The sequence below is a fragment of the Lithobates pipiens genome, unplaced genomic scaffold (assembly GCF_037356315.1).
Source record: "Lithobates pipiens isolate NorthernLeopardFrog02 unplaced genomic scaffold, aLitPip1_a1.2 Scaffold_14, whole genome shotgun sequence".
Classification (NCBI taxonomy): Eukaryota; Metazoa; Chordata; class Amphibia; order Anura; family Ranidae; genus Lithobates; species Lithobates pipiens.
Genome location: NW_027507728.1, coordinates 1,190,191 through 1,210,615, shown reverse-complemented (window position 1 = coordinate 1,210,615; position 20,425 = coordinate 1,190,191). Strand labels below are relative to the sequence as shown.

The 20,425-nt window shown below is 43.0% G+C and overlaps 1 protein-coding gene across 2 annotated transcripts in view; it reads left to right on the top strand.

The window, feature by feature from the left end:
• The window catches only part of C5 (complement C5), a 171,513-nt gene extending 155,563 nt beyond the window's left edge, over positions 1-15,950 (top strand). For both annotated transcript variants that reach the window (XM_077479159.1, XM_077479158.1), the window contains exons 34-41: positions 187-286; positions 1,374-1,448; positions 1,538-1,643; positions 4,035-4,121; positions 4,220-4,309; positions 7,811-7,894; positions 14,131-14,269; positions 15,646-15,950. In XM_077479159.1, the coding sequence (XP_077335285.1) occupies positions 187-286; positions 1,374-1,448; positions 1,538-1,643; positions 4,035-4,121; positions 4,220-4,309; positions 7,811-7,894; positions 14,131-14,269; positions 15,646-15,781 (817 nt within the window). In that variant the 3' untranslated portion in view covers positions 15,782-15,950. The remainder of the gene's footprint in view (positions 1-186; positions 287-1,373; positions 1,449-1,537; positions 1,644-4,034; positions 4,122-4,219; positions 4,310-7,810; positions 7,895-14,130; positions 14,270-15,645) is intronic.
• The last annotated feature ends 4,475 nt before the right edge of the window (positions 15,951-20,425 follow it).

Below are 20,425 nucleotides of genomic sequence, written 5' to 3'. Positions count from 1 at the left end.
ATGGTAAAAAGATACATGTTGGATGAAGGTATTCATAGTGGCTGAATAAATGGATGTTCGCATGGATATATGAATGGGTGAACAGATGGATGGAGCAGACACACAGACATGAAATGATTTACACACACACATTTTTGTGCACATTTTGTTCAGCTTGTTGAAGTTCAGTATAATTGTCTTTTTTAGGTATAAGCCAAATACAAATGAAGATCCTGTCTCGGGTCAGGCGGTCATGGAGATTACGCTGGTTACTGGCCTCTTAGCTGATGAGAAAAACTTAAATGAGGTGATTATTTTCAGATAAGAATTGGCAAAATAATATACAACAAAACATTCAAAGTGGCTCACAATCTATTAGCATAAGTATGAAGTTCCAGGGAGTAGGAAATTAAGAATTTGCCATGTACGGAGGGGCCAGACTAGAGGTACTTAATTTATGAGGGTTTTTATATTGGCTGGTCTCACATTACAAGGAAAGGAGGAAAAAAATGGTCTGAATTTAGTTATTTCAGTAGATACAAAGCAATTTAATATTAAAATCTTACTTTTGTATTAGAAAAGAGTTTATATGTAGAAAAGCAATCTGAAATTTCATTGGTTACTCGTGACTTCAGCAGCTTCTCCCTTAACTGTACTTATAATAAGAAAGGATTTAAAGATTACATATAGCTAATTAAAAAACAAATATATAACATATCCAATTAATGTATAATATAACGTATGCAAAAATGTAATTTTCTGTAACATTCAATGCAATACAGCCTGCAGGCCTTCTGTATACAGTTGGTGTACAGAACTCAGAATCTTGTTCTCTGCAATAGGAGTTATAATTTTGGTAAGATGCTCTCTAAGAGGCGGTTCACACAGGGTCGACCCGTCAGGCAACTTAGCCACCTGACAAGTCGTGTCCCGCTCTGTGCAATGGAACCGCTCTAATCGGAGCGACTTAGAAAAAGGTTCCTGTACGACTTTTGGGACGACTTGCATTGACTTCTATACAGAAGTCATTTCACAAGCCGCCGCTAAAGTCGGATCCCGGTCGCCTGAGGCAGTCGCGCTGCAAGTCGTGCTGCCTCAGTGTGAACCGGCTCTAAGGGGTAATTACTTCCACAGGGATGCAGACACTGTAACTTTTCTCATTAGAGCACTGCAAGGGCATCAGCTGGTTAGTTTAAGCACAGACACTCCCATTCAGGCTTCAGTATTCCAAGGATATAGTTGAACATACAGCTTTTTATTTAAGATCAGAAACAGGTCTCTGCTACAAAGTTTGTTAAAATCCTTGCATTGTACAAAGATCACCCAGCGGGGATTTTTTTTCTCAACAAAAGTGGAGTTACTCTTGAAGTGCACTCTTTTCTGTCTGTTTGCAGCTTGTGAACAGAGTGGACCAATTTGTAGTGGATTACAGTCTGGAAGATGGAAAAGTTGTTCTTCACTTTGATTGGGTACGTCATCTTCATGGGTACAACCACCAGTGTCAGCTTGATGTCCCACATAATAAATGTCACTGTTCTCTCTGGTCTCTCTGACACAGATCAGTTCCGATGAGTATGTCTGTGCCACTCTGCTGGTCAGGAAGATGTTCAAAGTAGCTTTGATAAGCCCTGGGATCTTTAAAGTGTACGAATTCCGAGCACCAGGTAAGTGGATGTGTATAGAGCAACTCTAGGCAGCAAAGCAACACAGGAGACTCAGAATTGAGGTCCACTGAGTGGGCTTCCTGACCTTTTTTTTAGAATGTCTCCTGGAAAGAGCTAACCATTCACTGATTGACTTACTGAATGCTACTTTCTGACTACCATATTATTCACTAACACCAAATGCAGTGTGATCATCTACAGCAGGGGTCTTCAAACTATGGCCCTCCAGTTGTTCAGGAACTACAATTCCCATCATGCCTAGTCATGTCTGTGAATGTCAGAGTTTTACAATGCTTCATGAGGTGTGTAGTTTTGCAACAGCTGGAGGGCCGTAGTTTGAGGATCCCTGATCTACAGGCGTATCCCCGCTTTTAAGTACACAATGGGGTTTATTTACTAAAGCTTGAAAGTGCAAAATCAGGCTCACTTCTGCATAGAAACCAATGAGCTCACAGCAGCCCGGGTGTGAGCTGAGGAGAGCATTGAGGGGTGACCTTCTCTCCCCCCTCTTCCTCAAGGTCAGTGTGGAACCCTTGATTGGATCAATTGGAAGATTACGGTTTATATAACCCTTCTCCTTTTTTCCTGCCCTATATACTTTTGGAGTTTGTGCCTCCTTTTGGGCTTCTCTATATATGATATATTGGCTACAATACTACTTTATCCCTGTAGAGACGCCTCTTTTTTCTTTTTGGTTATCCAAAGGGAATAAAAATTATAAGCTCCTGATGAAGCGTTATGATAAACGCGAAACATGTAGAGCATCTAAATATCTCTGAGCTGATTCTTAGTTGATATCCTGTCTATGCAAATTATTTTCTGTATTGATGGTCATCTGTTCCTTAATGTCCCTATGCTGGATACCTACGGGAATATATACAGAATGTGATGTACCTCTAATACGCTAGACAGGACAGGAAGTATTGAGATCTTGTTTGTTGTTTTTTTTAGAAAAATAAAAATTGTTTTAAAATTATCTTTTTCCCCCCTTTTTCTGTTATATTTATGCCTAAAAAGTCCATTATTGTCAACAATTTTTATTGAGTCTTTTAGGAATGAGCTTCTAAACCCAGCTTGTTCAATTAAGTTTTGGTAATAAAACATGGAAGATCATTGGCTTCTATGCAGAAGTGAGCCCGATTTCGCACTTTTCAGCTTTAGTAAATAAACCCCATTGTGTACTTAACCACTTCCCACCCGGCCAATGTACATATACGGCTGGGTGGGAGCCGTCTACTTCTGATAGGACGTTCAGGAACATCCTTCAAAAGGAGGGGGGTCGCGCGCGCGTGCCCGCGCAGCGGCGCGATCCTGATGTGCTCGTGTCACCCGGGCACGGCGCATCTCGGATCGGCAGGAGGGCTCTGTTATTGCCCCTCCTGATCACATGACGGCCGTGTCCAATCACGGCCGTCATGTGATGTAAACAAACAGCCGGTTGCTAGGCAATCGGCTCCTCCTCTCCTCACACAGAAGTCATCGCTGAGGAGAGGAGAGCAGATCGCTGCAGCCGGCTGATGATCAGTGAGTATGAGCTGTTTTTTACAGCTTTTTACTCACTGATCACCAGCCTAGTGTAAACACACAACACACCACACAGTATAAACACAGTCCCCACAACACACATGTCCCCACACATGTCCCCACATATGTCCCCAAAACACACATGTCCCCAAAACACACATGTCCCCAAATAATAAAAACACATGTCCCTAATAATAAAAACGTCCCCCACATATGTCCCACTAAAATCACATGTCCTAATGATTATCTGCACACATATGTCCATCATCACCTGCACACATCTGTACATGATCATTTGCGTACATATGTCCGTGATCACACAAACCAATTATTATATACTTAACGGATTTTTTTTACCAAAAACATGTAGCAGAATACATTTTGGCTTAAATTTATGACAAAATTTGATTTTATTGGATTTCTTTTAAAATAGAAAAAAGAAAATATTGTTTTTTTTCCAAATTTCCGCTTTTTTTGCGCTTATATCGCAAAAAATAAAAAACTGAGTACTGAATAAATACCACCAAAATAAAGCTCTATTTGTGCGAACAAAATGATAAAAATGTCATTTGGGTACAGTGTAGCATGACCGCGCAATTGTCACTGAAAGCGCGAGAGCAATGAAAGCTGAAAATTGGGCTGGGAAGCAAGGGGGCGAAAGTGCCCTGTATTGTAGTGGTTAAAAGTGGGGTATGCCTGTATAGTAACAAATCATATTGTGCATATTGTCATAAGTGCTCAGACCACTTAGGTCTGATGAAAGGGGACTTTGCATTTTCCACATTACTTTTACCGTATGAACTGCCAGATTGAATAATCTGATTTCCATCACTTCCTGCTACGTCTCTCTTTTTCTTGTGGTATTAGATCAGGTGTGTACAGCCTTCTACAACCCATATGCCGATGACAATCTGGTGAAAGTTTGCACAGGGGAAACATGTAAATGTATAGAAGGTAATTTTTTCTTTAAGTAGAAGCTGTAAGAAATACACAAGACACAAAGCCCATTCTGTATTAGAAGTTATAATCTTTTTCCTGACTGTCCTTTGCAGGTGAATGTCCCAAACTGAAAACCAAACTGGACATAACAACCACAGAGGATGAAAGAAAGAATGTGGCATGCAAGAGTGATATCACTTATGGTGAGAACAACTGTTGGGTGGCATACATGCCTATATTGCACTATATCATCAGCTGTTAAAGCAGCTTTTACATCCACACATCAGATATGTAGGGGAGTAAATATATCACACAGTGGCAGAAATGCTGTTTTACCACTGATATTTTTCACTATTTTGAGTGACTGATGGACTGTTTTTAAAACTTCAACAAGGCCAGCTGGCTTGTCAGACTAGGGCAGTTCTGGGGGTGCCTACTTGGGGGTGTCTACTGACAATGTCTGGTTGTCTACCAAGTAAAAAGGTAATAAACAATTTTGTGTCCCCCAACCCACCACCAATATAGGTACTCTGTCACGATATTCCAGAAAATCATTTGATAACATATTAATCTCAGGTCAGGTGTAGATTTTCTTTCTTGCAAGTTATATCAATAAATTATGAACATATATCTAGATAACATGCAGCGCTTGATAAAAAGTAAGACTATATAAGCCCTTGTACACACGGTCGCACATTCCGACAACAAAATCCGTTGGATTTTGTCCGACGGATTTTGTCCGAAACTTGTGTTGCACACACACGGTCGGACAAAGTTGTCGGAAAATCCGATCGTACGTAACGTGATGACGTTATTTTGTTACGACGGGACTACGTTCAGGCTAGTAGCCAATAGCTTTGGTCTAGGAATTTGATCTGAGCATGTGTGGAACTTTGTCCGATCGGAATTCTCTACACACAATCGGACAAAGTCCGATCGGATCATGTTGTCGGAAAGTTTTATAGCCCAGCTCTAAAACTTTGTCCGTCGGATATTCCATCAGAAACAGTCCGATGAAGCCCACACACAGTTGGATTATCCGACAACGCGGTCCGATCAGACATTTTCCGTCGGAATGTCCGACCGTGTGTACAAGGGCTAACAGTTCGTAAAAACGTCCTTATGAAAAGCCAGCGAGAAGAAGGAATATCCTAGCACCAGCTTCAGTATAACTGAACCACACAACACCACTGTGATAAGGCAATTCCCCTTACCGGACAGAGTGGACCCTCAAATTATAGAGTGGTCAAATGTGCATTGTTGTCAGCAGATGGAAAACCTCAATCCAAAGGAACTATACCCACATAGGGGATGGGCTTTATGTTCGAGTCGAATATAAAAAAAAAAATGCATGGGGGTCCCCCTGAACCTGAAGGGTCTGGTATGGATTTTAAGGGGAACCCTGCACCAAATTTTTTTTAAAAATGGCGTGGGGTCCTCCCAAAAATCCATACCAGACCCATATCCGAGCACGCAACCTGGCAGGCCGCAGGAAAAGAGAACCTGAACCGTACCAGGCCACATGTCCTCAACATTGGGAGGGTGCTTTGGGGTAGCAGCCCCCCAAAGCACCTTGTCCCCATGTTGATGGGGAGAAGGGCCTTATCTCCACAACCCTTGCCCAGTGGTTGTGGGGGTCTGCGGTGCGGGGGGCTTATCAGAATCTGGAAGCCCCCTTTAACCACTTCCCACCCGGCCAATGTACATATACGGCCGGGTGGGAGCCGCCTCCTTCTGACTAGACGTTCAGGAACGTTCTTCAGAAGGAGGGGGATCGCACGCGCGTGTGCCAGCGCAGCGGCGCGATCCCGATGTGCTCGTGTCACCCGGACACGACGCATCTCGGATCGGCAGGAGGTCTCTGTGATTGGCCCTCCTGATCACATGATGGCTGTGTCCAATCACAGCCCTCATGTGATCAAAACAAACAGCCGGTTGCTAGGTAATCGGCTCTCCTCTCCTCACACGGAAGTCGTCGCTGAGGAGAGGAGAGCAGATCGCTGCAGCCGGCTGGTGGTCAGTGAGTATGAGCTGTTTTTACAGATTTTTACTCACTGATCACTAGTCTAGTGTAAACACACATCACCACACAGTGTAAACACACATGTCCCCAAAACACACATGTCCCCACACATGTCCCCAAAACACACATGTCCCCAAATAATAAAAAGACATGTCCCCAAATAAAAAAACATATGTCCCACTAAAATCACATGTCCCAATGATTACCTGCACACATATGTACATGATCATTTGCGTACATATGTCCGTGATCACACAAACCAATTATTATACACTTAACGGATTTTTTTTTTACCAAAAACATGTAGCAGAATACATTTTGGCTTAATTTTATGACAAAATTTGATTTTATTGGATTTCTTTTAAAAAAGAAAATATTGTTTTATATCGCAAAAAATAAAAACCGGAGTTGTGAATAAATACCACCAAAATAAAGCTCTATTTGTACAAACAAAATGATAAAAATTTCATTTGGGTACAGTGTAGCATGACCGCGCAATTGTCATTGAAATTGCGAGAGCGATGAAAGCTGAAAATTGGGCTGGGAAGGAAGGGGGCAAAAGTGCCCTGTATTGTAGTGGTTAACAAGGGAACCCCCATATCCCCCATTTTACACTTGTTTTGTGAAATGGTAGGGGTACATTTGTACCCCATTACTAATTCACACGGGGGGGCTGGGATCTGGGGGTCTCCTTGTTAAAAGGGGCTTCCAGATTCCAATAAGCCACCCGCCCGCAGACCCCCACAACCACCGGGCAAGGGTTGTGGGGATGAGGCCCTTCTCCCCATCAACATGGGGACAAGGTGCTTTGGGGGGGCGCTACCCCAAATTACCCTCCCAATGTTGAGGGCATGTGGCCTGGTACGGTTCAGAAGGGGGGTGCTCTCTCGTACCCCCCCTTTTCCTGCGGCCTGCTAGGTTGCGTGCTCGGATAAGGGTCTGGTATGGATTTTTGGGGGGACCCCATGGCATTTTTTTTTTTTTGGCGCGGGGTTCCCCTTAAAATCCATACCAGATCTGAAGGGGAAATTCCATGCCGTTTTTATCAGTGAACTGTTATGTGTATTGTCGGACCGGCAATTCATTATAGCCGTGAGTAGTTTTAAATGACTTTTTTTGCTTTAGAAATGTCATTTTGCTGTCAGACTGGAATATTACACTTTTATTGTTTCACTTCAAGCATTCTTAAAATCACTGCTCCGGAAAAAACTGCAGTTTTTAAAACTTTTTTTGCACTGAGACATGTCCCCTGGGACAGGACCCGGGTCCGCAAACACTTTTTATGACAATACCATGCATATAAGCCTTTAAAATTATTCATGTTCGTGTCCCATAGACTTTAACGGTGTTTGTGTGTTCGAACAAATTTTTTGCCTTTTCGCATGTTCTGGATGCGAACCGAACAGGGGGGTGTTCGGCTCATCCCTATACCCACATCACATGGAAAAATCCTAGCAGGGTGTTAAGGAGCAAGTACTTTAAGGAAAAAAATGTAAAATTCCAATAGCCAGCACCAAAGCACACGTCATTATCCAATGTTGATACAGATTACCATGTCTAACCATAAAACATCTGCCAAGGCCAACCCAGAACCCAAACACACAACTACTAGAATTATTAACATACACTGTTATCCTCATTGAGTTAGAATTTATTTATTTTTTATTAATTTTTCATACAGTATATAAAGTACAGATTGTCCGGTCGGATGAAGATGGAGATTTTGTGAAATATACAGCAACGGTCTTGGATATATTCAAGGAAGGTGAGAACATCGGGCTATAAAGCAGGGCAGAAAGCAAAAGAGATACTCAATAACAAAGTTTCATTCATTTTATGAAAATCAATTTTTTTTCTGCCGACTTTTAGCCAACTTTAAGTTTGGTCATATCTTCTCAACATAGCCGCCCACAAGCTTTAAACAGAGCTTTACCCATAACAGTTTGATAATTAATGTTCTTAACAGAAGAACGTACATTCCACATTATTAAAGCAGTATTAAACCCCAAAACCAAAAATGTATTAGGTTGCAGCTTAACAAACATTAGCTGTGGTGGCTGATTCAGTTTTCTTTTCTTTGTCTTTTTTTCCTTCTGTTTTCATCTGCTGATCTGGCCAGTAACACACCTCCTGTATTTGAGAGACAACACTCATTTTGGTCTCTTCTCCCAAAGTTTTTATTCTAACCGGATGACTAGCAGTGATCAGATTTTCCTAAACCAGGCTCTGCTTAGGTGGTTTCCCTGGTAAATGTGCATTTTGCAAAGTCTGCACACCGATTTCCACATACACACTGCTTACTCATTACACTGAAGGAAAAGACTTACCCACATGGCGGACATTTTTTAGCCCAAATAAGAACCCTTTAGTTCTCGTAGGAAATATTGTCTTCAGTTGAGATTAAAGCCCCATACACGCTATCAGATTTTTTGCTGTTTTTTTCCTTCAGATTTACCAAAACCATATGATATGAGGTCAAATATTAGGGCGGCACAGTGGTCTAGTGGTTAGCACCCTCACCTAGCAGTAAGATCTAAATCCCAACCACGACACTACCTGCCTGGAGTTTGCATGTTCTCCCTGTGCCTGCGTGGGTTTCCTCCAGGTACTCCGGTTTCCTCCCACAGTCCAAAGACATGCAGGTAGGTTAATTGGCTTCTGTCCAAAATTGACCCTAGTATATTAATGGGGACCTTGGATTGTGGGCTCCTTGAGGGTAGGGACCAATGTGAGTGTGCAATGTACAGGGACAATTGTAGACACTCACTCATGTTGAACTGGATGGACTGGTGTCTTTATTCACCCTTACTAACTATGAAACCTTAGGATTTTCAATTTGTATGCAATCATGCCGGCCCTTGCACTACATGGTTTTGGTAAATCTGAAGACAAAAATCAGCAGAAAATCTGATAGTGTGTATGAGGCTTAAAGAGGGATTTTACTGAAAAAAAATGTATTAAAAGCCAGCAGCTATAAATATTACAGCTGCTGACTTTTAATAAATAGACACTCACCTGTCCCAGGGTCCAGCGATGTCAGCAGTCGAAGGCCGACGCCATTCTAGGTGAGGGAATCAGGAAGTGAAGCGTTGCGGCTTCACTTCCCGGTTCCCTCCTGCGAATGCGCGAGTCGCGCAACGCAATAGGAATGGTCTGCGCTGTCTCTGGGACCTGTGTGTGTCCCAGCAGACAGCGCGCCGGGACAGGAAACAGCATAGACTCCCATGGGAGTCTATGCCCGGAAGTCTTAGACAAGTATCTGCACCCCCCCTCCCCCCTGAAAGGTGCCAACTGTGACACCGGAGGGGGGGAGGGTTCTGATGAGCGGAAGTTCCACTTTAGGGTGGAACCCCACTTTAAGGTTGGGTTCACACTATCTTTGCATGTGGCTCAGAACAGGGGTCCAGTGCGCCCTTGTTCACTGGTTCAGTTCCAATTTCAGCCTGAATTTTTGGCTGAATTCGTACCTGAAATTTACCAAAAGACACACAGGACTCCTGTGCAAATTCGCACCAGATCCCCAGCGGAGATATGTGAACCGGCTCTATAGAGAGCCGGTCAAAATCTCCTGCTAACCCGCATCTAATTCGCAATAGCGTGAACCCAGCCTAAGGGGGCTTCTATCACCATGGATGCTGAAATGTCCATATTAAATTAGAACTATAGGCAAAGCTTTTTTTGTTTTCATTTTGGATAGAGCAAGGGTGGGGTATAACCCCTGTTGATGTATTTTTTACCATTTGTGCCCCATTAGAGAGATTTACATTCACTCCCTGTCCCATAGCCAAAACAGGAAGTGTTAGCAAATCTCTGCAAATTAAAGGAATCCCTTGAGGACCCCTAGGTCACCAGAACTAGTGTCCCCATTGGAGGATTTCCCCTCCATTACTTTTCTGGGGACAACCTCCCTAATGAAGACACAGACAGCAATAAAAACCTGACAGGGGTTCAAATGAATCCCCACTCCATCTAAAACTGAAGAAAACGTTTTGCCTTTAGTTATACTTTAATGTTTGTTTACCACTTGATCCTGTACAAATCGGTTGGAGGCTGATACTTAGACTCGGTTCACACAGGCGCGACTCGTCCAGGCGACTTCGCCGCCTGACAAGTCGCGCTCCGCTCTGTACTACAGAACCGTTCTAAGAGGAGCGACTCAAGTCGCTCCGACTTAGAAAAAAGGTTCCTGTACTACTTTTGGCATGACTTCGGGCGACTTGCATTGACTTCTATACAGAAGTCATTTTGCAAGTCGCCGCTGAGGTCTCGGCAGGTCGCGGCGCTGCAAGTCGTGCCGCGTCCTGTGTGAACCGAGCCTTACTCTTTCACCCAAACTACATACAATGTAATTGCTTTCCCTCTCAGCTGAGATTACTGACACTATGGGGTTTATTTACTAAGCTGGAGAGGGAAAAATGAATCACAATTCTGCAGAGAAACCAATCAGCTTCCAGGTTTTATTGCTAAAGCTTAATTAAACAAGCTGTTTGGTTAGAAGCTGATTGGTTCCTCTGCAGAATTGTGACAAATTTTGTCTTCTCTAGCTTTAGTAAATAAACCCCTATCTGTCCTAAGTGTAACAACTACGTTCCTCAAAAAATGGGACTTTAATGGACCTGAAATGCTCAAGGAGTAGGGAATTTTATGAAAATACGAATTTATTACAACATATCAGCAAAATTATACAGTTGACACACATGGTAGTAATGAGAATACACATGAAAGACAAACAATACAAATAATACAAAAAAGGAAAAGCCCAGATCAACTGTCAGAGAGACAAAAGAAATCCAACGCATTTCGATGAATGAGGTAGAGGTCTTCTTCAGGGTAAGTGGGCTATCAATAGATACAAAATTACAAACGCATGTCAAAGTTCATAATATGACATAACTTATAGCATAAAAGTTAGAAAAGAAGAACAGAATGTGCATGCAGGTATCCATACTGACTTCACGTGTCTTATGTGTCAATCAAAATAGATTCCTAGCTCAACATATAGAAGGAGACTAGAACGCCAGTAGAATGCCATGTAGCCAAAGCAGGAGGAAAAGGTGAGCCGTGGCCCCATGACAGATCCCCCCGTATTCGCCTGAACCTGCCTCCCAAAAGGGAGTAGCATCAAAGGAAGAGCCAATAAAAGTCTAGGTATATGCAAAAGAAAAAATAAAAGAAATAAACCAATAGTCAATAGATTATACTATAAAATATCATACTAAAAAACAAAGTCTTTAATACACTAAAACAATGGACACTTGGTAATGTCGTCCAAGCAGGTGATAATGATAAGCATACCTATCATTTTGAGGTTTTGTAAGATTAATCTATCACTATGGAAGTTGCTCCATAGCACAAAGACAGATCCCACTGTTGAGGACCACTGGTAGTTGAACAAGGCTGTGCCGCATTTGGGGTTTGAGAGCAAATAATGCTCACAAGTATCCAAGGAAAGGCTAAATAAACAGCATCCAGACCTACAATCAAAAAATATTGTAAATTTGTATTGTACCAAGGGACCAGAAAATTAATCAAAAAGTACACAGAAATTAAAGGATAATAAGCCCCAAACAGCGGAAAATATCACATACCTGGTAAACTTTATTGATGTCAAGGGTGTGGCAGTTCCTCATGTCTCCAAGGAGCTACCAGGAGCATGTGAGGTTTCCTGTTTATAAATAGTGGCCATAATGAGAGAGGGAGGTGTGGCGAATGATGTCATTAAATGCGGCCTCCGGGATGCAGCAACATGATTGGCCCCCCACCGCACCACGCCGCCGACCCAGGTGTATCCAGTCACCGTGACGCTGGGTCCCAGCGCTGCCCGCAAATCATTATTGGGATTATCACTCGGTTTTCTAACCAGTAGGAATATTTAAAAGAAAATGATTAACAAATATTGGCACATCTTAACACATGACTAGATAGCCCGGATGTTGTGTTCTTCAGTATCCGTTTTTTTACATTTCGGAGAGGTCTTTGAGAGACAAACTGGACTCAAGTGAGTATAAAGGTGGCAGTAGGGATCCATGCAAACGGCTGGGTACCTTTCGAAGTGGGGGGTGTGGGTATTGTCAATATAGGAACAACTCCACATACCCAGATTTACCCAGTCGGGTTAAATTCACACCCAGGTATTATGCTACTTGCCAAACACAAGGCGTTGTTTATTTGTTGCAGTGTGACTGTTCCTGTTTTTACGTGGGCAAGACCAAAATGGAATTCTGGCAGAGAGCATATTGCCATATTCGTAGCATGCAATCATGCAATCCAGATCTGCCACTTGGTCGACGTGTGACTCAATTCCATGGAAGTTCTTTCCCACGGATCCAATTTTTAATACTTGATAGAGTACACCCAGGTCTTAGAAGCGGGGACTGGAATAAGACACTGTTGCAACGTGAACAACCCTGGCTCTTTAAACTCAGTGCTACCACATTTCCTGGCCTAAACGAGACAATATCCTTTAAGCCCCTTTTGGAGTGATTCGTCTCGGGTGGTCCAGAAAATGATTAACTCCCTTAACCGTTCTGTTTCAGATTTATTTGTTACTACACTAGTCCCCCCATGTGTGTAAGTTTTGTAAAAATGATCTGCACCATCTTTGACAATATATGCAATATTGGTTTGTTGGTCTATCAATTGTGTTGTGTGATGTGTAGTTACTCAGTTATCTGACAAATTATATTTATAGTCATCAATGTAGTTGGGTTTCCATATGGACCATACGTGTCAATTGCCATTATAATATAATTACATATAGATTTTTCTCCAACATTTTTAGTTTATTTACTTTTACTTTTCTTTTTTCCCTCTTTCTTTTTCGTATCTTTTTTCTGTATTGGCACCCAATGTGTCTAATCTACTCCCATTTCCGATGGCTGCCCTCTTTAATGTTTTTGTATACACATTTGTATACATTTTTGTCTATGGTTTTCCATAGCCCTACTGAGCTCTCTCTCCCCCCCCCCCCCCACCTCTTGTTTTCTTTTTGCTTTTGCATATACCTAGACTTTTGTTGGATCTTCCTTTGACACTGCTCAGGCCCCATTTAGGGAGGCAGGTTTAGGCGAACATGTCTGTCATGGGGCCACTGCTCAGCTTTTCCTCTTGCTTTGGCTACGTGGCATTCTAATGGCGTTCTAGTCTCCTTCTATCTGTTGATCTAGGAATCTATTTTGATTGACACATAAGACACATGAGGTCAGTATGGATACGGTACCTGCTTGCACATTCTGTTCTTCTGTTATAACTTTTATCCTATAAGTTATATCTTATTATGAACTTTGAAATGCGTTTGTAATTTTGTATCTATTGATATTATAGATTGTATTTATTGATCTGGAAAATGTCAGCCCACTTAACCTGAAGAAGACCTCTACCTCTTTTGTCAAAACGCGTTGGATTTCTTCTGTCTCTCTGACAGTCGATCTGGGCTTTCCTCTTCCTGTTTTGTATTATTTGTATTGTTTGTCTTTCATGTGCATTCTCATTACTATCATGTGTGTCAACTGTATAATTTTGCTGACATTTTGTAATAAATTATTATTTTTATAAAATTCCCTACTCCTTGAGCATTTCTGGTCCATTAAAGTCCAATTTTTTGAGTAACTTAGTTGTTACATATGGTATTAGGGATGTGGACCTAAACTAGCTCTTTCCCAATAATTTGGCAATAACCCCCCCTTTCTTGTTATACCTATCTGTCCTAATGACAATTGAAGGAAATAATATAGAGACATCATATGATCACGGGACTGATGTATTAAGCTTCCAAAGTGACTCATTGATAGTACTGGATGATACAATTTGTCACAAAAAAGTTTCACACAATACCACTCAACCTAAGTCCATCTTTTGTCCTCATTGCAGCATATTATTGGTTATAGCATTGCTATCCTAATGCCATTTCCAGCCATATCAATCACTACAGAATATGTTTTTCTGAGGCATCCCATGTCTGCTCCTGAGCACTTAATCTGCCATTTATGTTTCCACCTTCAGTCACTGCACTGATCAAAGTAAATAAACAGATTCGCTTCATAAAGAAGAAAACATGCAGCAAATTTGTTCTAGAGAATGGACAGCAGTACCTGATCATGGGGAAAGACGGAATCCAGATCCGGGAAGATCGAGAGTTCAAGTAGGTGTTTTTTTTTTTTTGCCAAAATACCTGAAGCATAATTGCAGACCTTTCTCCCCACTGTCTGCTCTGAATTCACATTTGGATATCGGCTCCCTCTAGTGTTATTCATGGCAGCCCTATCAGTGCTGTCTGTCCGCCACCTGCTGCATGGCATCCTTTTTTGAGAGAGAAGTCACACAAGAACTTTGAATGACCTTGATTTGACTAAGGGGTTAGTGATATATCAGTTACAGGTTTAACCTGCTGGTTTCTTATATCTCTGGGGTCTCTGGTGGTGTGATCTCCCTGGTATGTTCATTCTCAAACCACCTCCTTATCTAACAAACTGTAGAACAGGCATGTAGACGGGTTTCAACCTCCTGAATAAGTGGCACATACATAGGGCATAATAAGCTTAGAATATTAGCACTGGACCTAGACACAATCTGGTCCTTGCAGTCAGGGCCGTTTTTAAGGCAGGGCAAAAGGGGCAACTGCCCTGGGCCCTGTCATTGTTGTGGGACCCAAAGCAGCTGCCTCATACTTGCCAACTATCCCGGTTTAAATTCCTTTGTTCCTTGAGGTTTTAGTCCTGTGCTGTGTCCTGATATCTCAGTGTGAAATGCTGCTACTACTGCTGTCCAGCTCTGCCCTATTGTTGTGTACAGATGATTACCCTGCAGATCCTGTTTTTACATGTAAATTAGCGGAATTCATATGTAAATAGTGGTGGAATTCATATGTAAATAGCGACAGCATTTATATGTAAATAGCGGCAGCCAGCGGCATTGATATGTATATCATGCCCCCCAAGGTCATATCCACAGTAATCTCTAGCAACCAATCAACAAGCAGAAATCATGTGCTGTAACCTCTAGTAACTAACCAGTGAGCTGTAATGTGTGCTGTAACCTCTAGCAACCAGTCAGTGAGCGGTAATGGTACACTGTAGCCTCTGGCAACCAATTGCAATAGATACCTGATCTGGTTCAGTAAACTGATTTTGAGTCTAGCTGCTATTTATTGTATGTCTCAGAGCATGTGGAGAGCAAAGCTGCATGGGGGGGGGGGGGGCAAGAAAAGTTTTGCCCAGGGTCCAATCAATATTAAAGACGGCCCTGCTTGCAGTCTCTCCATTGTACTTCCAAGGTCTTCATTCTGATGTGGGGTGGGTGCAACTGCTGACACCCACTGTGGTCACTAACATTTTCTAGTGGTAATGACAGTTTGGAGTTGCTCTAAGGTCATTGCCGCACAGCATATTTTTCAAAAGCGTTTCAGAATTGTTTATTGTTATGGATCTAAAGTGTGTGTCCTGCACTATGAAAGAGGGTTGATTCTGCTATATAAAGCTTTGCTAAACTGAACCCATTTTCCTATCTGTAATATTGCAGGTATGAGTACCCGCTGGATTCCAATTGCTGGATTGAGTGGTGGCCAGATGCATCTTGTACCAGCCGGCAGTGTAAGCCTTTTGTGGATTTGCTTGAGGGCTTCACAGAGAGTATTTTGCTGGAGGGATGTCCGTAACCTTCTTTACACACCCTGACGAGTTACTATATTGTATACTATATTGTATACCTATCTCACTTTCTCTGTTTTGTTCTTCTATAGCTTGGTACAAACCATTCATCTATTGTATTCTATCTGCAAACAAATCAGATCGGACAGTATAAATAATAAAGATAAATGTTTCTAACGCTTGTTTCAGTCCACATTCTGTTATGGGCCCACAGATCGGGTTATCTTTACAATGTGTTGGGGGGATGGCCGACGACAAACATACAGATTCAAGAGTAAAAAGTCACTCTCACAGAGTAAATGTTCAGAAGCCTAGTAAAGCCAGCCATAGATGGTGTGATTTTCTTTCTTGCAACCAAGGGTGAGTGTTGATGGGGGAATCCATCCCATGGAGCAATTGTTTTCTACTGGTGGGAGGGGCACAGTGTCAGGAACCATGAAACAGACTGAGACAGAAGTACAATCAAATCACACTTCTTTGTTAATAAAAATAAAAAGGTAAATAGAAAAAAAGTCAAGCATAGCTGGAGTCCAGTAGCCAGATCGGGTAGTCAGCCAGTCCAAAGTTCATTAACCAGATCGGGTAATCAGCCAGGCCAGAAGTCAGGGATCCAAGGAGAGCAACTGCAAGCAGGATAAGAAACCAGAAGGGATGTCAGAATGCCAGTCTTGAAACAAACAGCAGGAGATGGTTCCTTGTGATGTGACCAATGCGAAGGCAAAGGAAAGAGTGAGCTGGAAGGCTTTAAATAGGCAGGTCAGAAGAGCATCATCGGGAACAGCTGGTAACTGTGGAAAGAGAAGGGAGCTGGCAATTAGCCAACAGCTGAGCGGCCAGCCCAGAGGAGGAAGGGCTAAGCCAGCCCTGACACACAGAGAGCCATTCCTGCCAGAGAACACAGTGATTATTGCTCATGGGTATAGCCACTGGCATTCTCGCATCCTAAAAATCTGATATACTGGCTGTACCTAAAGCTGGCCATTGATGGTTCGAATCTCTGCTGGTTCAGCAGGGACCAGCTGAGATTCATACCATGTATGGGCAGGCTGATTGTAACAAAGTCAATCCATTGATCGACTTTGGGGGCGGTACAGTGGTGTAGTGGTCAGCACTCTTGCCTAGCAGCAAAAAGAGTCGCCGGTTCATATCCCAACCACAACACTACCTGCCTGGAGTTTGCATGTTCTCCATGTGCCTGCGTGGGTTTCCTCTGGGTACCCCTGTTTCCTCCCACACTCCAAAGACATGCAGGCAGGTTAATTGGCTTCTGTCCATAAAAAATTGGCCCTAGTATACGAATGGGGACCTTGGATTGTGGGCTCCTTGAGGGTAGGGATCCATGTGAATCAGGTTGAACTGGATGGACTGGTGTCTTTATTCAACCTTAGTAACTATGTAACTATGTATGTACAACCAGCATGTTGGATTTATAGGATGCAATTATTCCCCCATCAACACTGACTGATGGGGGAATCAAATAATTGTCTTCCCTTCAACCTGTGGCTGCAGGAAAGAAAATCGTGTTCCTGCTGAACTGAACCGTCTAGGGCCGGCTTTAATAAGGGACACCTTTGTTCACTTCAATCACCCAATCATAGACAGTAAAGATAAAAGTGGACCTTCAGTCATTTTTTCAACTTTCCATCTATTAAATCTTCTGCCCTTGTTGTTTTAACTTTGGATAGTAAAACATTTTTTTTTCTGCCAGTAAATACCTTATACAGCCCACTTCCTGTTTCTTATCTGGTAAAAAGCCTAGGCTTATCAAATCACGCACAGCTCTGTCTTTCACTCTCGTGAGAGTTTGCCAGGAAAGCAGGGGGGGGGGGGGGAGTCATAAGAGGGCCAATGAGAGCTGCAGGGCTGCAGAGCTGGAGGTGTGCCTCCTGTGTGTCTGTGTAAATCCAGGAAGTGAACAGGCAGCAGCTTCAGCTGCCCACAGTTAAAATGGTTGCAGCCAGCCACAGTGGAGGGAGATTTCTGCAGCATATTCGGTAAGCACAGAATCACAGTATATATAAAATAATATGCAAAGTGGTTGGAGGGAAGCTTCGGAATGACAAAGATGTTTTTATTACAAATTATGTGAGCAGACTGCAATTCCTCTTTAACCTTTTTTGTTAATTTTTTTTTCAGATATGGGGATGTATTATCAAACTTGATCAATATCTGTATTTTGTGCGTCATTTAGGTATCAAAAGGCAGCAAAAGCTTTGCTTGCCATCACTGAAATCTGCACATTTGCCCTACAGGCGTGTCTGGTACGGGGATCTTTGTCAGTTAATTTACTGTAAAGTGCAATATTTATTACCATTACTGTACTAAAAGTTTGGCTTGAAGGGTTCTGTGTTAGAAACAATAATGTTGTGTATATGTACAAAGAACATAAATTGCTTAATAAATATCAGGTCAGCTTGTAATGGGCAGGCAAGCTTTGTAAAGCGCACGAAAGAACAGCATATTGTATTTTTTTAAATGATACAATCCTCCATGGAAAAATCCTTCAAAACTTAAAAATCATAATGAATACCGAACAAAAGCAAAAACAACTTCCGTTATGATGTGGTTAAAGATGTTAATCTGAATCTTTTAAAAAATAACAATCTGTCATTTGCCTCTAGGTGGCAGTATCTTCAGTTTGGCTGGGAAGCCAAGGAAAGTTCACATTTGTAAACTCCGTTGCGCCATCCTTTGAACAATTTCCAAAAATGTTCAAAACTGAAGATATATGTAAATGGCCACTCCGCTTAACAAACTTCCCCCTCCCCCTCTATGTATACGTCTCTGTGGTTAATTATTTATGAACAACTTTTGGCTGCCTTTGCAAGGACCACACAACCCCTCCATTATACTGTAGTCCCCCTATGACCATTTATTATACCCCAGTACCCCCACTCTCTTCCTATATTTTGCTCACATCCTCCTCTCATTCCTCATTTTACACCAGTATCCCCTCTGTCCTTCTGTTGTCCTTCTGTTGTACCCCACATTCCATCTTTTGCTTTATTATAGCCCAATCCCCTGCTGTCCTTTTACTTTATTCCACCCTCTATTCCTGTATGGTCCTCACAACTCTTTCTCTATCCTTCTATTGTACACCAATGTCCCTCTGTCATACCATAATCCACAATCAATCTTTCCCACTATTCCAGGTCGGGCCCCTGCGAGCGCCCCAGCAGCGCCCTGGCGGGCGACCGACGGAGGAGCGACCTGTCTTTTATACCCCAAAACTCTACTGTACCCCAATTCCCTCTATCCCTCTATCATACCCCAATGCCTTTTTGTTTACCAGTGATAAACCAATACCTTTTGTCTCTCAGCTGTACCCCAAATTTCTCAGTTAAAGGGGTTGTAAAGGTAAATGTTTTTTCACCTTAATGCATTTTATACATTAAGGTGAAAAAACATCTGACAGTGCCGGCGCCCCCAGCCCCCCCCCCCCCGTTTTACTTACCTCACCCCTCAAAAATCCCGCGTTCGCCCCCGCCGTCCTTCCTCGCCACTCAGCCTGGCCGCTGATTGGGTGGAGTGGATGGATGGAAAGCAGCGCAGCCATTGGCTCGCGCTGCTGTCAATCACATCCACTGACGCGGAGCGCCGGGGGGGCGGGGCCGTGTGATACAGCGAGCGGCTATAGCCGCCGGCTGTATCACGGGAGCGCGCCCGCAGGTGCTTCTCACCATGGGAGGGAGCTCGCATGAACGTGAGAAGTACCTGCGGGAAGAAGCAGAGACAGTTGCCGAGGGACCCCAGAAGAGCAGGTTCGGGGCCACTCTGTGCAAAACGAGCTGCACAGTGGAGGTAAGTATAACATGTTTTTTTATTAACTTTGCAATCCCTTTAAAGAGGAAGTAAACCCTGATGGGTTTACTTCCTCTTTTTTTCCCTGCAAAGGTAAAGCATAATGGACTACTATGCATCGCATAGTAGCTCATTATGTGTCACTTACCTGACACAGGAGCCAGCGAAGTCGCCGCTGATCCCTGTAGTCCGCCGCGTCCATCTTGCTGGTGGCGTCTCGCAGCTCCGACCAATGACAGCGACGCAACCGCGATGACGTCACTCCCGCGCATGCGCACGGGAGTCGCGCCTCGCAGCTCCGTTGCTGTCATACGGCGAAGCCGCGATGACGTCACTCCCGCGCATGCGCACGGGAGTCGACAAATTTGGCAAATCCATTCTTGGATTTGCCGCATTTAGTGCGCCTGCGCGCCGCTGTCTACGGCGCATGCGCCGTAGACAGCAGTGCCCATTTTCGGGCAAATATCTCCTAAACCATATAGGTTTAGGAGATATTGCTTGGACCTACAGGTAAGCCTTAATCTAGGCTTACCTATAGGTCCAAGTTGTTTGGAAGGGTTTACTTCCTCTTTAAGGTTTTTATCTCAGCTGAAAAACATTCTGTATTATAACCAAGTACGCTGAGTAGAAACAGAGAGACAGTTATTGGCGCAGTTACACTTCTTAAAAAAACCTTTGTTTGCACAAAACGGGCATTCAGGTTGCTGGATACAAATGTTTTTACTAAATAAGATATTATAGCAGCGCCCCCCCCCCCCCCACCCCCCCAGGCTCCAGAGGTGGACTGTCTCTTGACATCAATGCATCCAGTGCAGGGTTACTTACCCTACATTGGTATTGATGATGTCAGG